The sequence below is a fragment of the Ramularia collo-cygni genome, assembly GCF_900074925.1.
Source record: "Ramularia collo-cygni strain URUG2 genome assembly, contig: RCC_scaffold01, whole genome shotgun sequence".
In the NCBI taxonomy this organism is placed as follows: domain Eukaryota; kingdom Fungi; phylum Ascomycota; class Dothideomycetes; order Mycosphaerellales; family Mycosphaerellaceae; genus Ramularia; species Ramularia collo-cygni.
The window spans coordinates 128,820-154,283 of record NW_019716255.1 but is presented as its reverse complement, the minus strand read 5'-3'; the positions used below and the strand labels follow the sequence as shown (position 1 = coordinate 154,283).

Below are 25,464 nucleotides of genomic sequence, written 5' to 3'. Positions count from 1 at the left end.
CGTGAATCGCACTCGCAGCAAACATACGAAACAACGCCGGTTCACACAGAAGGAGTGAGCAACCCGTCTTTCCCTCCCAGCGCTTGGAGAAACTGGAAAAGTAGGGTAACTCCTCCCGATCACTTGCCGTCCTCATCTTGCAGTTCAGTCGCTCATTTCTTAGCAACAGACAGAAGCTTGACATCGAATACCAGGTTCGCATTGCCTGGGATCGGCCCAGTGCCCTGCTTGCCGTATCCGAGGTGTGCGGGGATGGTGATTCTACGCTCGCCGCCGGCGGTCATGCCCGCGACACCAATGTCCCAACCCTTGATGACCTCGCCAACACCCTATGAACGTGATTAGCAAACATCGAACAACGCAGAACTTTCCCCAACACTTACAAGCTTGAAGGTGAAAGGCTTGCCCTTCTTATTCGAGTCAAAGACCTTGCCGTCCTTCTCCAGTTTTCCGATGTAGCGCATGCCGACCTTGTCGCCAGCCTTGGCAGCAGGACCAGTGCCCAACTTCTTGTCATCGATGGTCACACCCTGAACGACACGGGGACCGGAAGCCGCGGGCTTCTTGTCATCGGCCTTCTTTGCGTCAGCCTTCGTGGGCGTAGGACCCTGTTCGAGCTGTTTGGCGAAGCTCACTTTCTTGTCGGATTTGGCAGATGCCGGCTCCTCAGTCTTGGTCTCGGTGGCAGAGCCGTCATTCTTCTTCAGCTTCTTCAGCTGCTTCTTGGAGAGCGGCTTCTCCTCAGTCTTGGCGATGAGCTCATCGATGGAAGCACCGGCAGCGGGTTCCGCCTCGTCCTCTGCGGCACGCTTGTTCTTGCCCTTCTTGTCAGCCTTCTTGCTAGCCTTGACGAGCTCGGGAGCCTCTTCATCCTCAATCTCGGTGATGCGAGGGTCCTCAATGTCGTCAAGCTCGTCCTCGGAGTCATAGTCGATCTCCTCGTCGCTGTTTGGCTCGAGGTCGTAGTCGTCTTCCTCATCACTGTCGGGGTCGTACATGCCGCCGCCATGCGCATGGTCGTGAGAGGTAGGCTCGACGTAGTTTCCAGTGAGGAAGATGGAGTGAGTACCAGAGACCTTGAAGAAGACACGCTCGTTCTCGCCAATGGTGATGTCGAGGGGTTGCTGGTAGTTCTAGAGTAAAAACGCATTAGCATCGCATCCAACGAGCAGCAAGGAGGGACGAATACCTTCGCTGGGTCAAGAGTGCAAATGACAAATTCTTCAATCTCGCCCTCCTCATCATCGCTGTCCTCGTCGTCTTCAACATCCTCGTCGTCGTCGCTGGCAGGCATCTTGCCCTTTGCCTTGGCGGACTTCTTGCCGTTGGGCATATCGTCGACTTCCACGTCATCGCTCTCGCCCTCCTGCGCGAGAAGCTCCATGATGGCCTTCTTTGCGGCAGCCTTCTTGGCCTTCTTGGAGCGGGCAGGATCACTTGGGCCGCCGTTAACATCCTCATCGTCGCTGTCCTCATCATCTTCCTGGTCGCCGAGCATGGCCTCCATTTCGTTGATGTCGAAATCATCCTCATCCTCGTCCTCATCATCCTCGGAGTCGTAGTCGACGAGCGCCTGGCGAATGACCTTCAAAGTGGCACGCGGGACGGCGTTTGGCTCATCGGTCTCCTCTGGCTCCGCACTGGGGTCAATGGCAGCCATTGTGATGCGGAAAGCAGAAGGAATCTCTGAGATGGCCGGGATGGCGACGTCGCCCGCTGGGACCTCAAGGCCGAACATGGCCATGGGGATCATGGCGCTCATAATGGCGGTGTATGTAATGGAGTGCTTGGTTATTACTTGACCTTCGTTGGTCTATCTTGGCAAGCCGGTTGGTGTAGARGGAGAGATGGGCGATACAAGAGTTTTAAGGTCGGGATGGAAAAGAAGCTGAAGCTGGAGCTAAAGAATTAAAAAAAGTCGCATCGAAAAGCTCGATCCAGGGTTCAGTTCGGTTGCCGTGGAGCGTTCGTCGCGGGAGTGCGGGAGGCTGGCGCGTTGTCGCGCTCGTGGCACGTCACCTCGTGAAGGTCCGCTTCCCTCCAGACAAAGACATCCAACTTCTCGCATGCACGGAGGAAAATGAACGGCCTCAAGCTCCATCGCCACCATGGGATCTCGCCTGGAAGAGACGTCAAAGGCGGTCCGCAAACGCATCGAAAACCACACTTTCCAAGGTGAAGACGGCGAGGAATACGAAGGGAGCAAGTTTGGAGGTTTCAGCGATTACTTTCGCCGGAAAAAGCAGAAGCTACAGAACTTGGACGCACAAATAAGATCAGAGGCCGTCGATAAGCCGCCCATATTCCGGGGCGTTGTGTGCCATGTAAATGGCTATACCCAGCCATCTTTGAATGATCTCCACACTATGATCGTGCAGCATGGAGGCGGCTTCCTTCAATACCTGGACGGCAAGACTATGGTCACACACATCATCGCAAGCAATTTGACGCCCAAGAAGAAGGAAGAGTTTAGACGGTATCGAATTGTGAAGCCTGCCTGGGTTGTCGAGAGCGTCAAAGCTGGCAAGCTTCTTCCTTGGAACGAATATCGTGTGCTGGATGAGGGAGTTACGCAGAAGGTGTTGGGCTTTGACAATGGCCAGGTGGTCAGTCAGGCCAATCGACGGACGCAAGGATATCGAGAGCAGACGGACGCAAGTTGGTACACTAGCCAGCTGAAAGCCACAGCCGTTGAAGGGAAAGGAAAAGCTGCATTCAAGTCGACGCAGCCTACAGCTGCGCCACCCGCCGAGGAGATAGATGATGAGGACGAATTTGGGTTGCCGGAGATAACAAGCTCCGTCGAGGAGGCTCTGAGAGAGGCTGAGAGAAGTCATTCTGATCAAAGAAGCGATGATGCGATACCCACTTCTCCGCCAACAAGCCCGCCAAAAATACCTGAACCGGTTAAGGGCTCGGAGGTGCCAGAGGGAGTCGAGAACGAGGGCACCAAACATCAAGCCTCTTATCCCAACCCCGAAGCATATCAAGCGTCAAAACTTCATCAAGAATCGGCTCTGCTCCCGCGCCAAGGCTCTCAAGAACCTTCTTATACGCATTCTTTGATTCGAGACTCCGCCATTTTAAACTCAATTCCACAAGCCGAACTCGCTGCAATGACAGCAGAACAACACAACGCTCTTCTCCTTTCTGATCCGAAGATCCGTGCTTCGACAGTCGTGAACCCCGCATTCCTTGAACAATACTACCGCGAATCTCGTCTCCACCACCTCTCGACCTGGAAAGCAGATCTCAAATCTCAGCTCCAAGCGCTCGCTGCGCAGGCGTCTTCCTCGCAGAAAGCCAGCGTCAGGCGCAAAGCAGATGGCCGGAGATATGTCATGCATGTAGATTTTGATTCCTTCTTTGCAGCCATTAGCCTGAAGAAATGCCCCCCAGAATGGAAAGCTCTACCAGCTGCGGTAGCTCACGGTGGCGGGTCTGGGTCTGAGATTGCTTCGTGCAACTACCCTGCTCGCGATCATGGAGTAAAGAATGGAATGTGGATGAAGAGAGCGCAGGAAATGTGCCCAGATCTGAAAGTGCTGCCGTATGACTTCCCCGCGTACGAGGATGCGAGTCGAGCATTTTATGCGGCGATACTCGAGCTAGGAGGTGTCGTGCAGAGTGTCAGCATCGACGAGGCGCTAGTCGACGTCTCGGCATTGTGCGATGGAGAAGAAGGAGAGCGCAAAGCTGATGAGCTGGGTAATCGAGTCRGGGCAGAGGTTTTGGAGAAGACAGGCTGTGCAGTGAGTGTTGGAATCGGAGGGAATATCCTGCTTGCGAAGCTAGCACTAAGAAAAGCAAAACCAGCCGGGCAGTTCCAGCTCAAACCCGATGATGTCCTCGACTTCATTGGAGATCTAGAAGTGCAGCGACTGCCTGGTGTGGCGGGAAGCACTGGAGCCAAGTTTGAGGCAATTGGCGTCAAGATCATCAAAGATTTGCGGGCTATAAGCAAAGAAGTCCTGTGTAGAACTCTGGGTCCGAAACAGGGCGCCAAGTTCTACGACTATGCTCGAGGAATCGACAAGACGGAAGTTGGCGACAGCGTCGTTAGAAAGTCTGTGTCCGCAGAGGTCAACTGGGGTGTACGCTTCGAAACTCATCAGCAAGTGGATGAATTCATGCATGGTCTTTGTGGGGAGCTGAATCGTAGGCTTGTGAAAGAGGGAGTCAAGGGAAGTCTGGTGACGGTGAAAGTCATGAGGAGGGCAAAGGATGCTCCGTTAGATCCTCCCAAGCATCTTGGACATGGAAAGTGCGATGTGTTCAACAAGAGTAAAGCCATGGGCGTCGCCACAAACGATTCAACTGTCTTGGCGAAAGAGGCGATTGCCATGCTTAAGAGCTTCGCAATCTCACCCGGCGAGCTGAGAGGGATTGGAGTGCAGATGCAAAAACTTGAGCCTACCAAGCTTGGTGCTGCCGGAGGTGATAATGGCAGCCAGCGAAGATTGCAGTTCAATTCTGGTCCGGGGCCTGCTAAGGCGACAGAAGATGATGCGATCCAGGATGACATAAGGACCCCAGAGAAGGCTCGTATCCCTACTGCGAATCGTCCCAGCGCTGCATTCAAGCCTATTGAACCGCCTAGCACGCCTTCGAAGAGGCCTCTCAACACAATGGGCACGCAATTTGTCATGCCTACGCAAGTAGATCCCGCGGTGCTAGCAGAGCTTCCCATGGATATCAGAGCGAGATTTGCGCATTCTGCATCAAAAAGCAAAAGATCACTGTTCAACAACGCCGTCACAACACCTAAAGTGCCGAATGCAGCGTCGGCTTTTACTGAATCGCAATTCATCATTCCCACACAGGTCGATCCGGCTGTTCTCTCAGAGTTGCCTCCAGACATTCGAGCCAGACTTACCAGGCCCTCGAAATCTGATCCTCAAAATGCAAAAGAGATGGCAGATTCTGCCGCACGACCACAATTGCCCGCCACGTTCCTTCCAACGCACTCACAGATCGACCCGACCATCCTCTCGGCGCTGCCCGAAGACGTCCGAAACGAACTACTCCAGCACTACAAGATGGTTCCTACGAAGTCTCCTCAGAAACGACCGGAACAAGCACTACTTCCACAATCGCCCCGCAAAGCCCGTACACTCCCACCACCACCTCGTCCAGTCGCGAAAAGAGGTCGAGGCCGCCCGCGTGGCTCGCTGAATGTCAGCCGCGTATCAAGGGAAAGCTCATCGACTCTTACGCAATCGAACTTCGTTGCTCGGCCCACGCGATCAGCAGCATCCGCAGCTGCGGACGAAGACGAGATTCTTGATCCAGAAGTCCTGGCTGCCCTGCCGGAAGATCTGAGAGCGGAGGTCCTCGCGCAACAGCGTCAGGTGCGTTTACAGCGGACTGGTGGAATTGATACGAGTCTGTTCCAGCAGCGCGGAGCCAAAGCCAGGGCTGCTGCGACTGCGGCCGCGACTGCGACCTTGGAGAGACACGTTGTGCGCCTACCGCCTCGCGCGAAGCAACCTGTATTCACCAGTGGCGGATTAAAGGAGTTAGGAGACTTGAGACGTGCTGTCAGTGCGTGGTTCAAGGAGTTTGAGGAGGAAGGGCCTCATGAGGAAGATGTGGGAAGTCTAGCAACGTATCTTAAAGCCGTAGTTACAGAAGAGAGGGATTTGGAGAAGGCGGTGAAGGTTGTGGGATGGTTGAGGTGGGTTGTCGGAGAAGGCGATGGTGGAGAGGAATGGCTAGAGGCTGTGGGGACGTTGAGGGAGGCGGTCAGCGGTGCAGCGATGGTCAGAGGGTTACGGAATGTGAGGTTTGAATAAGGAAATACCCTGGAGGCGTTTAGTAGGTAGATGCTCTCACGATGTAACGATGCGAAATAACGATGATTAATGTTTGCTTCTCTCGCCTTTAAGCATTCTAGCACGCCAGTTGAGAGCCCAAAGTAAAGATTCCACGCGGCAGTCACAGAATAGGCTACTTGAGATGCGTAGTGGCGGGCTCCCAATATCTCAAGAGATCAAATCATGCCGGTCCAAGGCCTCCGCATTTTGTGTTACCGCGGTCAGTTCGCTTGCTTCATGAACGCGTGTTTCTTGCCTATTGCCCTCAAGGTGTATCTTGATTCTCTCTGCGTTCTTGGGACCGCCAAGAAGTAATTGTGGTTTCACTTGAGGTCTACTTGCCTAATCCGGAAAGAGCGAGATCCTTGTTAGCAGGGAGTGATCCATGCTTTCCGATACCCACCAAGCAGACACCGCGACATCTCGCCTTCACTTTGACCTCATCTCCTAACCTTCTGTGTACTTACTGAAACTCGCCATATCACCGCCAATCAAGTTCGCTCATCGAGAYGTTCAGCATGACGAACTTGCGAAGCGATTTTTGCAATTCTGTCATTCACGTGGTGATCAACATGTGGGTGATTACAGAAGAGCTCCGTGCGCGGTTTCCGGAGACTGACAGATGGTCGTAACGTCCCCTTACTCGCCATCATCACCAGCTACGCCCCCAGATCGTTCGTTTTCGAGCTAGCAACTCGAGCGTGGGCATTTTTTAAGCTCACACAGCGCAGAATGCGCAACCGGGGGCTCCTAACTTGATATCGTTGTGCTGTCGAGTCCCGTTGATGGCAGCTCTCGCGGCTCGCTGGAATTTTAGGATGAAATTCGATGGGGATGACCGAATTTCAATTGGTGTTGCATACATCGTAAGCATGCCAATCATCAACTATGCTGTATGTGCGTTCTGAAGCGCTGTCTTACTGGCAGGCTCCTCCTTCAACGTGAGAAGCGTATTGGGCACCGGCGCTGAAGACGACCGCACTCCTCTGCTGGGCTAGTACTTCGTCGTCCATGGCGCATGCTCGATGCTGATAGAGATGTCGACACCAAAGATCTGCACTCGGGATGGAGGTCGCCTCAGGATTGTTGAAGGATAACTTTCACGACCTAGGTTGCTGCTTCTTGAGGCAGCCCATCCATGAATTTGAGCTGAATATCGCAGATCTTCCCGCCGCCGTCTATTTTGAAGTGGTATTCGCGCTGATGGTTAAAAATTCGAATTTTGGTGGAGTTCCCGTTGACAAAGACCAGTCCCATGCCTTTCCCAAATCGCAATCGCAAAGAAACCGCTCACCTCTAACCATATCCGGCAGCTGACCTCGCCAGGAAAGAAACGCGGATAAATCGCCGCACGTGCTGAACCGAAGTGGGGCCTCGGTTAAAGGAACAGGCGTTCACGCCCGTATCCTCCCGAGCTATTATCATCATAAAGATGTAGCGTACATCACTCTTTTTTTTGCTGTTAGAAAAACATTGTTGCAGAGTAACAGTCTCCGCAATGGCCTCGACGATGGAGCAGATCCAGCAACAGCTCGAGCGGGCTCAGAGCTATATCCTGGCCAAGCTTCCCGAGGACCGTCAATCGCGTATATTCCTTTCTGGCGGTGTCGCCAGTGTGGCCGGCGTTGTGCTTTTGCCGCTTCTATACCACTCGTTTCTAGGACGACAGATCTCCCACACGCGTCCTAATGCATCCTCGAGATTGGCAGCGTTCGTTCAAGTCCGCTCTTTAGAGGAGGCATCGCTGACATTCTCGCAGACTTGAGTGTGCTGAAATTGCATCTTTGCCCAAAGACGTTGTAGAGAACTCTCACAGATACCGCGTTGCCCATGATAAGGTGGTCAAGCACGTTCCGGACCTCGTCGTTGTTATGGGAGATGAACTCGAGGAGCAATTCACTAAGCTGCTCCGCCGAAACATGACCGCCTTCTCACGCATGCCCCAAGGCTGGCTCCTTTGGTTTGCGTTGAACACACCAGATCAAAGACAGACATTCTCGAAAGAACACATCCAGAATTCAAACTTCCAGGAGGGCGACGTCGTTTGCGGGATCTACAATGTTGTAAAGCGGACGGCACTGCATGTTGAAATCGAGATTGAGTTCCCAAAAGCCCTTGGGGCATTGTCCGGCTTGATGATCATCAGTATTCGACCGCGAAACGAAGGTGCGGCGATGGTGACGGAGACGATTCAGTGGACCAAGAAAGACAGCGGTGTTGTGCTGCCGCTCGAGCGATGGATTGGAGGCTTCCTTCATAGWGTGGCTAGCAGGTGGTTGGTGATCACCGGCTCTGCATACATGCAGAGTTTGAGTGCGAAGTTTTAGACCAGCAAATAGCCCAAGGAGAGGGGATTGAACGGGAAGGCTTTGTTCAGAGAAGGGCTAGCACAAGACCCAACCGAACCGCGAGGAACCTTGGCTGAATCGCTTGCATCCACGTTTAGACGAAGAATTGGCTCGATTCCTCGCAGAGCCGTCACATGTGGACTCGAGGTATGAGCACTCCGCCCTTCCATTGTGTTGGCCCCGAGACCACTGTGACCCGATTGAGACGGATCTGTACTCTTCGCTGCATCGAAATAGCCACCAAATTCGCTCATAATGCAACAGAATTCCTCTGTGCTGCCATTGTGGTTCGCCAGTCATACAATACCAGAGGCAGCCAGAGACTTTCATTTGACCAAACGAGCTTCAAGACTTCGGTCGCGATCTTCTCGTCTTGGTGTTAGTACGGGTGCCCTCGTTCGGTCCGCGGTAGCCGTTGCATCGCTCGTAATCGGGCAAAAAGACATGCACCCACGAGACGTACGGAGGCCGTAACACGTTCAACGCGATCTCGTAGGAAGGGAAAGGGAATGCCCGTCGAAGCACGCCAGCCGTTATCTCCAAGGATTATCACCACAACTGCCTTGTCGTAGCCACTCAAGTCTCGCAATTTGGCWGCGAGATGTGTTCTCGTGGACGCAGCATTGTTTTTGTGCCATGTAATAGGTTCGTGCCGGTTGGAAGCATCGTTGAAAAGCGCGCGTATCGCCGCATTTCCCATAAGTCCAGCGGTTCAAGGAAGTTGACGCCACGTCCGCAGGCACGTAGTCGACCTCAAGAGCATCAGATTGTTAGAGGGCACGGGAGCGTGTCGCGACGACGACGCGATAGTTGGCTGCATGCCCGTGATTATGTAAAACGAAAAGGTGTGGGATTGCATGAGCTCGTTCGCCATGCATCAACCATCCCATCCTCCTTACAGCGACATTGTATCTGTACCTGTCTGCGAGCACGGGCATCGACTCACCATGAGGCTACCTTCAACCTTGATTGTCTCGTCACTCGGCTCCTTTTCGTATCTCCCGGCCTTTTCAGATCTTTTTCCAACTTCGCTGTGCGCGATTTTCGAAGGTCGCCTTATTCCGCAAGGGTTTCCTTTCTTACGTTAGTGACAACGGAAGAAAACCCTCGAACAACAGCAAGATGCGCCTTGTCCTCATCCAGAGCTGGTTATCCGGACTTTGCTGATTGATAGTATGCCCAATTCACGACAAAAGCCTCACGTACGGCGAACGAGGACATTAATCTGCGGGTGCGTATGTCAGACTCGTACCTGGCGTGAACGTCCGAACCTGAAAGATTTTGCTGGATGAGGTTTTTTTTTTCTGCTACATATCAAAAGCTCACCCATCTCTCGAAGGATCAAAGCCTCCAGTCTGCCCATTCGAAGCGCTCCTCAAGTTATTTGTAAAAGCATCATTGAAGTCCCACAGCTTCGGAGCGATACCTCCATGGAAAGCATCGAATCTGGAAAGAGTCACGTAATCAGTCCCAGCATCTTTCAATCACCTGGCAAAATTACACTCACAATTTCTGCCTCAGATCCAGACTAGGCCAGTTATTATACCCCACAAGATTGCCCAGAAACCACCTTCCAGTATAATTCTCCTGTCTCGCATCGTCGTCTCCATTGGCGAATCTCCAGCAGTGAGTCGCAGGGCCGTCCTTGTTGAACACAAGTTTGGCTCGGTCTCCACCCACAAGTGGTCCGGGGGTGTTCATGGCTTGCTCATATTTACCATGACATGAAGGAGCAATTCGCTTGACGACATTATTCTGCGTGAAGATGACGATGTTTTCCCAGTCATGTCTATGACCACTGGTTACGGATCCCGCAAACTCAAAGCCAGTCACATCCCTTTCGAAGTAGTACTCGTACATGATGGCACACCAGCCCTACAGCCACATCAATCAGAAATGGTCTCGCCAATGAGATTCAGTCGATGTATTCACTCACATTATTGCATCGCTTGCGACTGTAGACATTGTTATTTTGCAAACGGCTGGCCTCCCTGCACTCGCCTGCGACTGGGGTTCCCGACTGCACAGGCAAGCCTGGGTTGGTCCTACCACTCGAGTCGATGGCAGAAGTGTAGTAGCAACCATCCGTATCGAAGTCCGTTAGAGGCTGGAAACGTTGTTCATCCGAGTCGGCAGATGCAGGTAGGGCTCCAATGAGATCTCTTGCAATCAGGGCCTCGATAGGWGCTGCGTTGATTGCGCCCAACGCACCTGCGAGCACCATAGTTATAGCTGTGGTCCTCATCTTGAAGTCCCAGAGAACGGGAAACAGGACTCTGGAGTTGGAGACACTCTACATGCTAAAATTCTGTTGGAGAACCATGCCCTTATAGCGGCACTGTGACGCCAAATTTTGTCTCTTTAGACTCACCGATCAGGGTGCACGCAGGTGGACCATTGACTGGCACGATAGCCGCCATAAATGATCTGCAATAGAACTGCATATCTAGGCAGGTGTCGGGCGTCCTACTATGGACCCACGTGCAAATTCCGAGTGGTTTTTCGCGAGCTGTGAATTTGGATCATCAATATTGTGGTTGCGTGAAAAGCAGCCCTCGCAACTGTCTTGCAGCTGATCTTTGCATGCTGTTTGGAGCAAAGAGTGCCGTCTTCAGAGTGCGAAATCAACAAAACCGTACCCTTTTCGCGTCAAACGCGCGAGGGCCTCGGTGGTGGATTCTAGTCTTGAAAGTATGAAGCCCCTCACACTTTGCATTTTCCCAGAAGATCTTGCCGATTTCCGTGCAGATCACCGGGAAGTTCGACTTTCGTTGCTTGCAAGCCAGAAGGAGAGAAGGTAATAACATCATGAAACGTTGCGTGATTTCAGGTTCAGGACAGAATACCGAAGCATCCCTTCGATCAGGGACGCAAGCCGAAGCTCAGCTTAGATTCATGCACACCATATATCCTTTGCCAAGAGGATCTTCTGCACGTGTGGGGTTCGCCAACAGTAGCTGGAGCTGGAGCTACCTTAGGCCTCCGAGGTAGCTTCGGATTAGCTTCAACATTCTTGGTTACACGATGAACCAACTCCGTACGGACTTCCTGAATCGTGAACGCTTCTTTAAAAAGCGCAATGTCGTTCTCAGGGGAGTCTCCACATGCAGACATCGTATGGACCAGAAGAATGCGGAGCGTCGGCTGCGGCGTGTCTGCAACATAGATCACAGATGATCATCCTCTTTCCTTGACAATGCCTCTTACCCTCCTTCGTTCCTCGCCGTCCAGCTTCCACTTCACTCCAGTCTCTCTCTCCAAAGCCTCGTCACCGACCTCCCCGAGTTTCACTACTTCTTCCCATTCGTCATCTTMCATATTCATCACCAGCGTCATCTGTACACATCGTGCAAAACTGTCTCTGAGATCGTACTTGCCCCCCTTGACTGCTGCAGCAACAATGCCCGCAATATCGCGCTCAAGTCGGATCGCACCCAATTCCGTCACTCGGCCGTACAGCGAGTAAATCCTCTTCTCCAGGCGGTCCGCGAGATATGTGATGAGCCCAGCAAGCAACTTCTCGTAGACAGAAGGCGTCATGATTCGCTTCAACGGCAGCGTGAAGGCATTCCATCCGCGTTCGAATCTTCTTGTGACTAGCTCCGCTACACCCTCTGCATCATCGCCGTCTTGACTGACGCTGGTGTCTTCTGCGGAGATATCGTAGCTTACATCTCGGAAGGTCTCAACTAGCACAGGACGTAGTCGCGGGCGCATGACCTGCTTCTGAAGCACCTCTAGCGCCTCATTGATCAACTCGCGCGTCTTGGTCGAGAATGCGCTATCCAGAGTCCGCAACGATTTGGCAACCATTTGAGATTCGTTTCCAAAGGGAAAGGTATCAGCCAGGACCCCGTCTCCTACTCCAGAAAGCTGTTGCGTAGCATTTGGTGAGCTCGTAGGCTCTCCGAGACAGGTGTTGACGATGCGACGCACATAGTCCGTCGCCACATCAAGATTGTTGATCAGAACCAGGAAGGAGATGATGAGTCCTTCCGGGGGCAATGCTCCTTGGATGGCAGCTTTTGGGTACGACTCGTCTCTCATTTTGCGCTGAATCATGCCAAAGAAGTCGCTTCCCAGCACCCTGCCTAGAGAGGGCAGAACGTTAGAGACAATAGGCCTTTGTGAGGTGGACAGAGTGCGCTGTAGAACTTGATTCACAATGTACATCACATCGTCGACCGCACTCGTGATGAAAGGCGGATTGGCGTTGAGCGGTTTGTTTGCCGACAGAGTAAGCTCGGAGGCAGGAGATTCGTCCTGTTGGAACGACTTCTCCACGCTTCGGCGGAAGAAGAACGTAGTCATGAGATTGAATGGTTCAATGAGGAGGTCATTCACACGCTTTTGCAGCGTGCTATGCAGTATGAAAGCGGGTAGATGCAAAGCAGCATTCTCATCATCGGAAAGTGGCACAGTCTTGCTCGCCAGGAAACGGGTGTAGAGAGACCAGCGACCAAGCATAACAGCACTCTCGCTGAGAAGCGCATCCACCTCCTTCATATCAACACCCTCGTCCTCGCTTGGACGTCCAGACCCGGGAGAACTGCTTCTTGTTGCGCCAGTCTTCGCGTTAGTGCTGGTGGGTAGGAAGCTCGATACCAGGAAGTTGAATGGATAGCTTTTGACATCCGTCAACTTTCTGCTTACTCTCCTTTCCTCAGCCCACGTGTCGAGAATTAATCCACCCTGAGAGTCAGSTTCGGCTTGTATTCTCTCAATTACTTTCACCATGGATCCAGGTCCGTAATGACGCTCTACTAGTGGCTCGTGTCCATCCACTATCTGTGCGATGTGCTCGAACAGCTTCGTCAAGGCATTGGCGTAGARCATGCCCTCTCGCCTCTGACCTGTTGTATTCATGTTTGCTCTCGCTCGACTGGCAATACCACCGCAAACATAGCGCCCATATGCTTCCAACCCCACAGAGCTCCGCCCGATCAATGGGAAGAGTTTGAAGAAGCGCGTCACCCTCGCCCCATCTCCCTCTCGCGCAGCTTTCTCGAACTCCCTCAAGAACAATCCACAGAGCGACTCGGCTGCAGCTTCAATAGTCTCACGTGGCCGATCGGGAACTTCAGCGGTTGGCACTATCTCCTGGGCGAAGTCCCCGTCAATCACTTCATCCGGGATCTGGCTGGCACGGTGCAGGTAGCTGGCGGCCGTTTCCCAGTCTTGAGGAGCGCCCATAGATCCATGTACTCCAAGTACGCATGACTTCAGTTCAGCCACTTGCTCGACGACCTCTAGTGTGGCCTTGACATTCTTCTGTTCTTGGTCCAATGCCTTTACTGCTCGAGATATGCGGGTAGCAGTCTTTGAGGCAGAAGATAATGTTACATGGCTGATGTTACGTGTTGCAGTAACTGAGGATCCCAATGAGGCACGAGCGAGATCCAAGCGGGAGAGTTGGTGTGAGAGGTCTTTTTGGGAAGCTAGGAGAGTGTCCAGGCGGGAGGTTATGGATGATTCACGTGTTGAAAGTTCCTGTAATGAAGCTCGGATGGAATCCACGGAGGCCGCACTGTAAATTCCAAGCGAGTCCGTCCCACTCTGCGCGGTCATCATCTGGGAGATGTGAAGTTGAAGATGTGAAGTTGAAGTTGTGAAGTGTTCTTTTTGGCTGCTCATTTGAAGATCTACATACGAGCCGATACGAGCATGTCATCCGCCGGTCGCGTCGACGAGCACTCTACGCGTCATCTCGACTCGACTCACGCCCTTTCATCAACCTGATCATGGCCAAGCGCAAGGTCGCAGAGATCGTCCAGGAAGAAGGTCAGCAGGAAGAATCTGAACTGTTGCCTGCCTCCGGAAAGCAGTTAAACGGCAAAAAGCAAGTCCCAAATGCCAACGGAAGCAAGAAACGCAAGGTCAAAGCAGAGGTGACCAGCAACGTGGAAGAGGAGGAAGAAGCCTCTGAAGGCRCACCCAAGCCGAAGCGAAAGCCAGCAAAGAAGGCCGGTAAAAAGGAGAACGGCGAGGAGGAGGACGTTGGCGAGGAGAACAAAGTGTCTCGGAAACGGAAGACTAAGGAGGAGAAGGAAGCAGAAGCAATGCCTCTCGCAGCACGCACTCTCGGCCACAAGCTCTTCATCGGTGCTCATGTTAGCAGCGCTGGTGGCGTGCAGAATTCGATCACCAACAGCGTCCACATTGGCGCAAATGCATTCGCCCTGTTCCTCAAATCCCAGCGGAAATGGGCCAATCCACCACTATCGGACGACCAATGCACCTCTTTCCACGACAACTGCAAGACACACTCCTATGAACAGGCAAAACACACAGTCCCGCATGGCTCATACCTGGTCAATCTCGCGCACACAGACACGGCAAGAACGGACCAGGCGTATACATCCTATCTAGACGACCTGAAGAGATGTGAGAGGCTCGGAATACAGCTGTACAACATCCATCCGGGCAACACTGTCTCGAATAATCGCGGAGAGGCGATCGCACATCTGGCAAAGAACATCAATAAGGCGCATGGAGAGACCAGCAGTGTCATAACTTTACTGGAGAATATGGCAGCGGGTGGCAACGTTCTGGGAAGMACCTTTGAAGATCTTCGCGACATCATCGCTCTTGTTGACAACAAGGATCGTATTGGCGTGTGCATCGATACGTGCCACGCTTTTGCTGGCGGTTACGACCTTCGTACACCCGCTGCCTTCAAAGAGACCTTCGACGGCTTCGAAAATATTGTTGGTTTCAAGTATCTCCGCGCTTTGCACATCAACGACAGCAAGGCCCCATTTGCCTCATACAGAGATTTGCATGCTAACATTGGAACGGGCTTTCTCGGCATCCGGGCTTTCCATACGTTGGTCAATGATGAGCGATTCGAAGGACTGCCACTTATCCTAGAGACGCCGACGGAAGTGCGGGACGACGATGGCAATGTCGTGAAAGACGAGAAGAAGAAAGACAAGGAAGATAAAGGCATTTGGGTGAGGGAGATCAAAATGTTGGAGAGCTTTGTAGGAATGGATGCCGACAGTGATGAGTTTAGAGCCTTGGACGCTCGACTACAAAAACAGGGTGAAGCTGAACGAAATCGACTCGCGGAACAACACGAGCGGAAGAAGGAGAAGGCGCAAAAGAAGACTACCTCCAAGGGCGGGAAGGGGAAGGGCAAGAAAGCCAAGGCTGAGAGCGGAGAAGATGAAGAAGACGGCGCCGAAAGCGATTGATGAGACTGACACTGGTTGTGCTCGATAGAGAAGCCGAATTTCTGGTAGCCRGCAGCGTCCTCGCAGCGCCTCGCCACGGGCTCTGGTGACGGCTCCGAGCCTAGCGACAGATAATCGACATCCTTTTTCGACGGCGAGAAAGCTAGAGCACTGCGAAGCTTCACTTGCCATTTCCCCGAGGCCACATTGTGCTGTCGCAATCCGCCATGCTCCATGATAATCAGCGTTCCCTTGGACACTTCGGCAACTTCAAGACCTCGCATAGACTAGAAGTTTGTGCGTTCAGCTGCGGTGACAAAGTGGCAGTATCTTACCCAGACTTTGCTCATCGTGCATCGATATCGACGTGTCGGAGGTATTGCGTTTCACGGCAGCGAGCCTCAGCTTTCTGTACTTCCGTTGGCTGACTTCAGGTTGGCCGCCCGCATGTTTCTATATGCGGTTTACGAGCCTGCATATGCGACAGTAAGCTGACTGCACGCAACTCTCTCAACTCTGTCATGCCCGTACCTTACCTTTCTCATACACCTCAACGCTCTTATCTGGTCCTCCTGGGAGCGTACCAGCTCAATGGCAGCGATGATCGACGGAACCTTGAGACACACAGGCATGGCGGCACGGGTGCTCATCTTCATGGCCGCAGCGGTGCTGGCGCAACAACAGTGTTACTATGGTCCTGGCGCCCAAAATCGTGGTTCTTCAGATCTAGTGCCTTGCAATAGCACCGGATCATCAGCGTGCTGTCTTCGAGGCGATACATGTCTTTCTGGAAACGCATGCTACAACTTCGAGACCGGAAATGTCTATCAATATGGATGCACCGATATTGACTATAAAGACGAGACCTGCCCATACAAATGCGGCTTCGATCCTGGTAGGTGATCCGGCATCTTTGGGGGAATTCTGGCTGAAAACTTCTAGCGAAATCGCCGTGGGMAGCAATGGAATACTGCAATGATGTGCAGGATCTCTCGAATACATGGATCTGCCATGGACCAGAAAGCTGCGGCTGTGAGTGGAATTCGACCCAGTCGCTTCTAGTCCTTGCGCCGAGAGGATGCAAGGACATGGGCAGCGATGCACTGGTCGCGATATACGCCCCAAAGCAGCTGGCGCCGTACGTTAGTCTGCCTTCATCGGTAGGAGGAAGTACCGGATACTATTCACCAACTGTAACAAGTGGGACCAGCACGTGGATCGAAACCGCTGTTCCTGGGTGTACGTGTTGAGATCGCATTCGCGAGTAGACAGAGCGGTGCTGACTATATCAGACACGCCTGCTCACTTCACGCAACTGACCACATACCGCGATCCGCCCACCTCTTCTGTCTGGATCGATAAACAAGCCAAGCCAGGCCCATCAACGTATGCATCTGCGGCAAGCTACACAGCCAGTAAATCGACAGCGACCACTACAAGCCCCTCGCTGGCAAGCGATACCGTTAAACACTCACATGGCCTATCCACAGGAGCAAAAGCAGGCATCGGCGCGGGCGTTGGGGGCGGTGTGCTCTTCCTCGCAGCTGTAGCAATTGCAGTCTGGCTGCTGCGTAAGCGCACGGGRGAACCCAATGCCGCCGCCATTAAAAATCATCCACCTCTGCCACAATATCCGCAGGGTACATATATGCAGCACGCAGCGGGATACCCGCCCGCGGTGGGCATGCCGTGGACGCCCTATCCACAGAACGGGACCATGGATCAGTATCATGATGCAGGTTATCGATCGCACGACCAGTCTCCTTCAGAGCACGAGGAGCGGAGACTGGGATCATTCCTGAACGAAAACAAGAGCTCTTCGCACCACAGAGTACCTTCAGCTCCGGAGGAGGTGTTGAGACCGCTAGAGCTCGAGGGAGAGACTCCAAGGACTGTTCATGAGATTGGAGAGGGCAATGGAGGCGTTGCGAAATAAGGCTACATTGAATTGGTCGTTGTGGTAGACTACTATACATACGGATGACGGTATGACGATGGATCTGAGTGCTACGCGGATATGATGGAAAAATTCTGGTCCGTCTATATAAATAAGGTACATGCCCGGAAAATCTATTAAGCGCCTATTTCACAGCACAACCCTAGGTGAGATGGCTGCCTAAACTAAGACATAAACATCAATYGATGTGCGAATTTCTTGAGACTTCTTCGACAGTACGTTTGTTTCCAAGGATACAGTCATGGAACCCGATTCTCAGCCACGAAGGTCAAGACGCCTTCAACATCTGGGCCCGACCGCTGGCTCACCGAGACGTCCAAACCAAAGACGCAAGCCACAGGCAATGGCAGGCCCATCTTCAGTGGCACCTGTAKGAACGAGAGATGATGACAATCAGGAAGACATACTTGAAGATGACGTCTGTCCAATTTGCTCTTTACTTTTATACAGGCCGGTTACAACCCAATGCAATCACACAATGTGCGAAGGTCAGTACCGTCAAGAGCAGAGTGTTACAACAATCAGCAATGTCTATGAAATTAAAATACGATTCTGACTTGACACTGTTTATCTTGTAGCCTGTATGGCACATTGGGCAGACGTCTCTGTGGCTCAGCACATGACCATAGTAGACGTGGACGAAGAGCCCGTTGCTTTCGATCCAGTATCAGGCCTGGAAGCCAAGTGTCCGATGTGTCGAACTCAGACAACCGCGAACTTCAATCCTGAAATGGCACGGAGACTGGAATCCACTTATCCCAAGACATGGGCAGAGTTGAAGCAGGAAACGGAAGAAGATGGTGAGGGTAAGTGTGGCGTGCTCATGGGTCGAGGGCTTACAAGATATGGTTTCGGATGGAGACCATGGGAGCTTGCGATGAAAATCTGCTAACTCGATGGTCAAGGCGTGGGAGGTATCCAGACAATTACCGTGTAAGTCTGATTCTGCTCATGTATGAAATCCGCTTGTTGGAACGAAGCTGATCGGGTGTCCCATCTCCAGCTACATCGGTAATCGACACAATCTCGTGCGATCAGAAAAGGACCACGAAGACGGCCGATCGAATCAACACGAATGGGACTTTTTCGTGCGGGCCAGCCGAACAGACTTCATCGAAGAGGTACAGATACTGCTGGTAAGTTTGTGGCAATGCATTGGCGACCTGATGGTCTGGCATCGATGTCCAAATTTCCCATTCGTGTCGAGAAGCAGAGGCCCAATACCTCTGAAAATGACAAAACCAAAGAAACGGCGATATGCGAGAATTCCATCACCCCATCTACCTTCGCGAGACGGACAATCTTGGCTGACCTCTCAATCAGCACCCAACCTTTCGCCCAAATAAAGTGATTCGCCAAAGAGCACCCTACGAAATATCACGCCTCGGTTGGGGTACATTCACACTCACAGCCTACGTAGTTCTGAAAGCAGGTTACAGCTGGGTTTCTTCCGAAGCAGAAGACACGCCTGATGGTGCACCCAAAGGAATGCTTCCTCTTGAGTGGACCTTGGACTTTGAAGGCTATGGCGGTAAAGGTAGTATGGGGCGTACAAGACTGAAGGTCAAGAGCGATCGAGAATGGGAAGGCGTGGATGGCGAGGGCGTCAGAGACGATGCTGAGTGGCAAAGAACTGTGAGACAGTATCATAGAGATGGAAGGTATGAGAYTGAAGAGTAAAAGGCTTGCAGTCTGGAAATGTCGTCTAGCTTTTTTTCTTCTCCAGTCGCTTTTCAATTCGTCCACCACAACGAAAATTCATGCATATTCTATCCGAGAACCCGCTCCACCGCCAGAAGATCTGCTTGCATGCTCACTTTTTTGTAGAATCCTCGTCATTCTTCGCGTCATAATCGTGAGCGACTTCAATCATCGTGCCGAAAGGCAGAGTGGTCATTCGGACAGGGCTGACAACATTCGGAGTTTTGATATCTGCATTACGCATTCCAACCGTCTGGCCGTGATTTGCCAGCGAGGGAGGGTTCAACTCCTTGGGATCAGAGTGAATCTGCCACGGTAGTATTGATGAACTCGAGTTCGGACGAGCTTCGCCGAGCGGCTCTGTCGACGCTTTGTCGGACTGAGCTTTGTCGGACTGAGGTTGGAGCGATGTGCTTGCGGTGGCCTGAGCGGGAGGTTGGCTGTATTGAGAAGGATGAGTGGCCGCAAGACTTTGCAATCGTGGCTTGGCAGCACGTGCCACTGCGCCTTTCGTGCTGCTCTTCTTGGGTGGCGAAGGCTGCTCGACCGGGGCAGACATCATGAAGCCTGAGTCGCGGCGAACATGATGCTGTCGCTTCTCTCTTGCTTCAAAATTATCCGCGTCTCGAAGCATTGCGGCAAGGGCGTGCTGTGCAGTGCCGTGAGATCTTTGCTGAGTGTGAGGCTTTGTATGAGGCAAACCTACCTCCAGTTCACTCATGCTGAAGTCGGTATGATCCCATTGAGGCATGTTGGTATCAACACCCGCGCGAACATATGGGTACCTAATGCGGGGCTGCTCGGATTGAGACCCCCCATACTGAGGCGGCAAGGTCTGAGGAATGCTATGCTGGTACTTGAGAACAACATCAGACCTGGTTTCAGTATTACCTCCACTGGGCCGAGTCTTCGATGTTTGATCAGCGACGTGGACCGGTAGCCATGACATGATGGCAATGGTCAATGGCGGTAGTGAGGAAGGGTACAAAAAGTTCAAATGGGCAATGAACGATCTTTGTATGCTTCGTCAAGCTTCCAGACCAGACCAAACAAGGACAACAATGCTGTGGCGACAGATGTGAGTGCCCGTGGGTAAGGTTGGCAAGGTGAGGAAGGAAGAGGAAGTTCGGAGTGGGGTGTCGAAGAAACCCTGCAGATGTGAGGGAAGGGCGAGCGCTTTGCACGTGACTGGTGTGACACGCTGCGGCAAAGTCCTGGCAATCCGCACATGCTTGGCCCATGTACTCCGGACTTTCTGTATGCGACGCCGCTGACAGTTCACACTGGACAGCGCCTAAGCACCTCGGAAGTCCATATGATTGAGATGGCCACTCACGCTGTGACTCCGCGAGCTTTGATTCGCCATGGCCTATTGGAACCGGGATGCTCAGGAAAATTGCGTAGTTACAAGACCTTTCAAGGACGAGTAGACGCAAGGATTGGATCGAAGCATTGTGCCAAACATCAATGCTGTTGCCGCGGTCCAATCACAACAGATCGAAGTCATCCAGCTTGTCACGGTACTTCATGATGTTGCGCTTGATCTTCGAGGAGTCGACCCACGTGACGAAGTCTTCCATGTTCCTGTTGTTCACCGGTCAGCATTTCGAAGCGAGGTATTGAGCTCGATGAACGTGATAATGCGGATTGGGGACAAATCAGTGGTGCGCAAAACGCGTTTGGTGATAATCGTATAGCAGGGTCTTAAGCTGCCTCATCAACACGGACCAATTGTTCCTCATCATTATGTCGTAGGTGCAGGTGCAGGCTGGGGGGCGGAGAGGTTATGAGCATTCAACATACCTGGTCACCAAAAATGCGGGATCCGTCACAACTTCCGTCCCGACTCTGACGTGTCCTTGCTCGACAAATTTGTTCGCCGCAGAGACTGTCTCGGCCATGCGGAGACGGGTCATGACAACACCAAGCCGCCGCCGGCAGAAGGCGGAGACTGTGATTTTCTTCTCGACGTCGCTCAGCTTGCCCTTTCCACCGCCGCCAATGCCCAGCAGACCCATGTCGTGCAGCTTCTCCAGCAGTACATCTTCCTGCTTTCGTCGAAATGTMGACTCTGGTGGAAGAAGTGCGAGACGATGGGCAAGATGGCGCAGCTTTCCTGCGAGACGGTTGTAGGAGCTGTAGTCGGCGGCGTTGGAGACCGAATATTTTCGGATGACTTCGGCGGAGCGATGCTGGTCGTCGGTGGGATAGTTGACAAAGTCAACTTTCCGCAGGAGCTTATGCTCGTCGTGCTTGAGTTTGCGCACCATTGTGCAGGTGTTGAAGAGAAGATGAAGAGACTTGCGGAAGAAAAGATGAAGTTCGAGCGCAAGGTTGTTGAAGATCGACTAACCTTCTTTGGGACTTCGCGAAATTTATCATTCCAAGCGGCTTTGCCCGGCTGGATTTTTGAAGCGATCGACTCATCAAATTGACGCGCTTCAAACCACAAGGCATTGAGAAGGGATTCGTCAGGATGCCTGTTATTCATATGCTTGACTATGCGGCGGGAAATATCCGTTCTCTTGTCAATGCAATTGAAAAGCTCGGCTGGCAAGTGGAATGGATTCGCTCACCAGAAGACGTCTCCAAGGCGGAGGTAACATTGCTGTCTATCGATCACAATCTGTTTGATAGATAGCTAAACAACGAACAGAAACTCATTCTTCCTGGTGTAGGCCACTTTGGCCACTGCCTTACTCAATTCGCCAACGCAGGATATGTTGAACCTGTCAAAGCCTATATCAAGTCTGGCAAGCCTTTCATGGGAATATGTGTAGGCCTCCAGGCTCTGTTCGAAGGCTCAGACGAGAACAGCGCGGCCCCCGGTCTTGGGGTGATTCCAGGTCGTCTCACTCGCTTCAAGGACAGCGACAAAAGTGTCCCGCACATTGGCTGGAACAGTGCCAACACCGAATCCGACGATCAAAGCATATACGGTCTCCGTCCTGACAGCAAATATTACTACGTCCACTCGTACGCCGTTCCTTACCGCAAGGGCCAGTTTGAAGCAGACGGATGGACTGTTGCAAAGGCTCGCTACGGAGACGAGGAGTTTGTCGGTGCCATTGCCAAAGACAACATCCTCGCCTGCCAATTCCACCCCGAGAAAAGTGGTGCTGCTGGTCTACGAGTACTCAAAGCTTTTCTGGAGGGCGAGAGATCTCAGCCTCTGAGTCAGAAATCTTCCTCTACTAGCCAGGGTCTTACACGCCGCATCATCGCCTGCCTAGACGTTCGCACCAACGATCAAGGAGATCTGGTTGTCACCAAAGGAGACCAATATGACGTCCGCGAGAAATCCGACACAAATGCCGTACGAAATCTTGGAAAGCCAGTTCAGAAAGCTCAGCAATACTACRACCAAGGCGCAGATGAAGTGACATTCTTGAACATCACCTCCTTCCGCGAAACGCCTCTCCGTGATCTCCCCATGCTGGAAGTCCTCCGCCAAGCATCCGCGACTGTCTTCGTACCACTTACAATCGGAGGTGGCATCAGAGATACGCACGATCCAGAAACCGGACGCACAGTGCCAGCACTCGAAGTCGCAACACTGTACTTCCAAAGCGGCGCAGACAAAGTCTCAATCGGCAGCGATGCGGTGACTGCCGCGGAAGAGTACTACGCAGCCGGGAAGAAACTCTCCGGTAAGACGGCCATTGAAACAATCAGCGAAGCGTACGGAGCACAAGCAGTCGTTGTATCCGTCGATCCTAAACGCGCATACGTGCGATCTCCAGAAGATACAACCCACAACACAGTCAAAACCTCAACCCCAGGACCCAACGGAGAGGAGTACTGCTGGTATGCGGTGACTATCAAAGGGGGCCGTGAAACGCGCGATCTTGATGCTGTGCAACTTGTCCAAGCAGTGGAAGCTATGGGTGCTGGAGAGATTCTGCTGAACTGTATTGATAAGGACGGTACGAATTCTGGGTTTGATCTGGAGCTTATCAGAAGTATCAAAGCTGCTGTGAGGATCCCAGTCATTGCGAGCAGTGGAGCTGGAAATGCGGGTCATTTCCAAGAGGTCTTTGAGAAGACGAATGTCGATGCTGCATTGGGTGCTGGTATGTTTCATAGAGGGGAGTGGACTGTTAAGCAGGTCAAGGAGGAGCTCGGCAAGACGGGCTTGCTGGTTAGAGGGGTCGAGGAGGACATCTGATCGAAGGGTRCTTCTCTCATACAGCTAGACGTGATAAATGATCAGTATCGAAGCAAGACGAGTAAGATAAGAAAGTTCCTGAATTGGGTATCGTGCAAACTTTTATCCCTTTACCAGCGCCTCGCTAATCTGTCATAAATTCATGTCGTCCTCTATCACGCAAAGTGGATGCCCTCTTGGTTGAAGGCGTAGAGCAGTTTGAGGAAGTCGCCTTCATCGCACATTCTCGACCGCTTATCCGAAAGCTCAGTATCGTCCAGCACCTTGACAACCTTCGTCCGTACTAACTCTGCAACCTTGCCCTTCCTCTTACGACTAGGGTTACCAGCCAACTTCTTCGCCTTCTTGTCAGCCTCCTCCTTGAAAAAATCTGGCACATCCTCGTCATCGTCCACTTCCATAATGCCCGCCCAATCCTCCTCCTCTTCCACCTCCTCGGCTCCTCCGTCTACATCCATTGCCTCATCCCCACCCTCAAGTGRCCCGTCGTCCAGTGGAATCTCATTCTGCGCGCAGAATGTCCTGTAATTCGATTCCAGCATTGCCATAACGCTTGTGGTCCCCACAAAAGCTTGTCTCAGCACCCTGTTCTTCCTCACAAAGCACACTCGCAACAACCCATCCCACTCGTCATAGCTGATGTTCGGCCTCGGGTTCTTCGGACATATCCTCACAACATTACTCTCCACCTGTGGTGGAGGATTAAAGTTATTCTTGCCCACCTTCATGACATGGTCCACCTTGGCCCACATCTGACAATTGACCGACAATCTGCTGTACAGCTTATCTCCAGGCTTCGCAAAGAGTCGCATGGCGAACTCTCGTTGAAACATGAGCACGCAGCTACGCGGGCTCGGACTCGTCGCCAGTAGTTTGAAGGTCAGAGGTGAAGAAATCTGGTATGGTGTATTGCTGATGCAGACGTCAAAGTATGGCAACTCGGGCATCTTGATCACGTCCCCCAATATCAATTCTAATCTCTTTCCCTGTGGAGTTCCCTGAAAGCGCTTTGTGATTTCTGCCGCCATGCGAGGATCCATTTCCACACATATCACCTTCTTCGCCTTTTCGAGGATCTTGGTTGTAAGGTTGCCGGTTCCAGGTCCGATTTCGAGAACAATGTCGGATTGCTTGACATCAGCTTTATCGACGATCGCTTGTGCGACACCCGGGTTTTTGAGGATATGCTGGCCAAGATCTGTGTTCATCTTGAAGATTGCATTATGCGAGGCGGCGCTCTTGTTCTTGCGAGCATAAGGATCAGGCTTGGTAATTCCACCGCTGCCATTACTGCTGGGTTTGCGCGCTGACTTTGGCATGTTGGTGCTGTGCGTGGGGCAAGGTTGGTTGTGTTGCCTCGTTCGAAAATCAAGCGGCAGAAAGTTCGAAGAGTCGGATTTCGGACTTTAGCCTGCATTAGCGTGGATGTCTCATTCTAGCGCGGCGCTACCACATGTACTTTACACCGTTTTCGTTAGCGGAACGAAAAGTACTAAGGCCTTGAATACCTCGATGCGAATTATCAGTAAGACGATCCCTCTTTTCGATAAGTCAAACAGCGCTAGCATAAGACAGCTTGAATACTTAAAAGTCGGTATTTGACTGTCTTATTGCAAAGGCCGAATAAGACGAACCTTGAATTACTGGAATTCAAGGGAATTTTGAAAAACGACCAAGGGCGGCTATGGCTCGCTTTCAGCCCTACGACTTTTCAAAAAGACAGGTTTCGGCCCAAAACCGGATTACGGAAAGTCATCCGTCTGACCATAATTCAAAGCGAGGTATTCAAGGCCTAAAATTCCAGCATCAAACTAACATCACTCTCATCACATCACTCCTGCACGATTCTTTCACACGACGTTCGGGAAGAACAACGGACTGTCAGCTTTGGAGTTCCTCTGCAACTTCGGGCAAAGTCCGGCCTAAGAATCAAACCATCAGGATGTAAGTTTTGATCGCACTAGTGTAATACCTCTCCAGGTATGCAATACAACTTGTAAATGGTCACTACCTTACATGGCTTCTCTTATGCATCAGGTCTGCGATTAGCACTATTCGATTACATACCGCCTCGCACTGATCATTGAATCAAAGGAACGGGGAGATTCGATTCCACCGACTTTCCCAACATTGCATCGACGACAACGCTCGCGGACGGGTAGCTACAAGCATAAAAGGAAGCAGCCTTACGACGAGGCAACTGTCTCGTTGGCTGATATGTTCTTGATCCTGTCGTTGTCGTGTTGTCGTCCTTGCAGAAACTACGACATTTCTGTCTGCTGCTACGCAGAAGGCAATG

The 25,464-nt window shown here is 52.2% G+C and overlaps 12 protein-coding genes; 6 read left to right on the top strand and 6 right to left on the bottom strand.

Annotated features, from left to right (window-relative positions):
* Positions 1-152: 152 nt before the first annotated feature.
* RCC_00056 (related to FPR3-prolyl cis-trans isomerase) lies at positions 153-1,762 on the bottom strand (the record flags this gene model as incomplete). XM_023765211.1 has 3 exons in its annotated part: positions 153-329; positions 384-1,133; positions 1,190-1,762. 3 exons carry the CDS (start codon positions 1,760-1,762, stop codon positions 153-155), a joined length of 1,500 nt encoding a protein of 499 aa, XP_023620979.1.
* A 346-nt stretch (positions 1,763-2,108) lies between these two features.
* RCC_00055 (related to DNA repair protein MUS-42) lies at positions 2,109-5,795 on the top strand (the record flags this gene model as incomplete). Its single annotated transcript, XM_023765210.1, has 1 exon — positions 2,109-5,795. The coding sequence occupies one exon, from the start codon at positions 2,109-2,111 to the stop codon at positions 5,793-5,795; it is 3,687 nt and encodes a 1,228-aa protein (XP_023620978.1).
* A 1,519-nt stretch (positions 5,796-7,314) lies between these two features.
* Positions 7,315-8,143, top strand: RCC_00054 (uncharacterized protein; the record flags this gene model as incomplete). XM_023765209.1 has 2 exons in its annotated part: positions 7,315-7,526; positions 7,576-8,143. The coding sequence occupies 2 exons, from the start codon at positions 7,315-7,317 to the stop codon at positions 8,141-8,143; spliced, it is 780 nt and encodes a 259-aa protein (XP_023620977.1).
* Positions 8,144-9,486: 1,343 nt separating this feature from the next.
* RCC_00053 (uncharacterized protein) lies at positions 9,487-10,409 on the bottom strand (the record flags this gene model as incomplete). XM_023765208.1 has 3 exons in its annotated part: positions 9,487-9,610; positions 9,672-10,039; positions 10,101-10,409. 3 exons carry the CDS (start codon positions 10,407-10,409, stop codon positions 9,487-9,489), a joined length of 801 nt encoding a protein of 266 aa, XP_023620976.1.
* A 932-nt stretch (positions 10,410-11,341) lies between these two features.
* Positions 11,342-13,798, bottom strand: RCC_00052 (related to golgi transport complex COD1 protein; the record flags this gene model as incomplete). The annotated part of the gene is made up of 1 exon (XM_023765207.1): positions 11,342-13,798. The coding sequence occupies one exon, from the start codon at positions 13,796-13,798 to the stop codon at positions 11,342-11,344; it is 2,457 nt and encodes an 818-aa protein (XP_023620975.1).
* A 107-nt stretch (positions 13,799-13,905) lies between these two features.
* On the top strand, positions 13,906-15,360 carry RCC_00051 (related to AP endonuclease; the record flags this gene model as incomplete). Its single annotated transcript, XM_023765206.1, has 1 exon — positions 13,906-15,360. One exon carries the CDS (start codon positions 13,906-13,908, stop codon positions 15,358-15,360), a length of 1,455 nt encoding a protein of 484 aa, XP_023620974.1.
* A 609-nt stretch (positions 15,361-15,969) lies between these two features.
* Positions 15,970-17,275, top strand: RCC_00050 (uncharacterized protein; the record flags this gene model as incomplete). XM_023765205.1 has 3 exons in its annotated part: positions 15,970-16,234; positions 16,282-16,578; positions 16,632-17,275. 3 exons carry the CDS (start codon positions 15,970-15,972, stop codon positions 17,273-17,275), a joined length of 1,206 nt encoding a protein of 401 aa, XP_023620973.1.
* A 499-nt stretch (positions 17,276-17,774) lies between these two features.
* On the top strand, positions 17,775-18,976 carry RCC_00049 (uncharacterized protein; the record flags this gene model as incomplete). XM_023765204.1 has 5 exons in its annotated part: positions 17,775-17,784; positions 17,875-18,102; positions 18,202-18,229; positions 18,300-18,432; positions 18,620-18,976. The coding sequence occupies 5 exons, from the start codon at positions 17,775-17,777 to the stop codon at positions 18,974-18,976; spliced, it is 756 nt and encodes a 251-aa protein (XP_023620972.1).
* Positions 18,977-19,109: 133 nt separating this feature from the next.
* On the bottom strand, positions 19,110-19,946 carry RCC_00048 (uncharacterized protein; the record flags this gene model as incomplete). XM_023765203.1 has 2 exons in its annotated part: positions 19,110-19,646; positions 19,704-19,946. 2 exons carry the CDS (start codon positions 19,944-19,946, stop codon positions 19,110-19,112), a joined length of 780 nt encoding a protein of 259 aa, XP_023620971.1.
* A 538-nt stretch (positions 19,947-20,484) lies between these two features.
* RCC_00047 (probable IMP3 (component of the U3 small nucleolar ribonucleoprotein)) lies at positions 20,485-21,267 on the bottom strand (the record flags this gene model as incomplete). XM_023765202.1 has 2 exons in its annotated part: positions 20,485-20,581; positions 20,801-21,267. The coding sequence occupies 2 exons, from the start codon at positions 21,265-21,267 to the stop codon at positions 20,485-20,487; spliced, it is 564 nt and encodes a 187-aa protein (XP_023620970.1).
* A 206-nt stretch (positions 21,268-21,473) lies between these two features.
* Positions 21,474-23,165, top strand: RCC_00046 (probable bifunctional histidine biosynthesis protein hishf; the record flags this gene model as incomplete). XM_023765201.1 has 2 exons in its annotated part: positions 21,474-21,596; positions 21,654-23,165. 2 exons carry the CDS (start codon positions 21,474-21,476, stop codon positions 23,163-23,165), a joined length of 1,635 nt encoding a protein of 544 aa, XP_023620969.1.
* Positions 23,166-23,320: 155 nt separating this feature from the next.
* RCC_00045 (related to rRNA (adenine-N6,N6-)-dimethyltransferase) lies at positions 23,321-24,484 on the bottom strand (the record flags this gene model as incomplete). The annotated part of the gene is made up of 1 exon (XM_023765200.1): positions 23,321-24,484. One exon carries the CDS (start codon positions 24,482-24,484, stop codon positions 23,321-23,323), a length of 1,164 nt encoding a protein of 387 aa, XP_023620968.1.
* Positions 24,485-25,464: the final 980 nt, after the last annotated feature.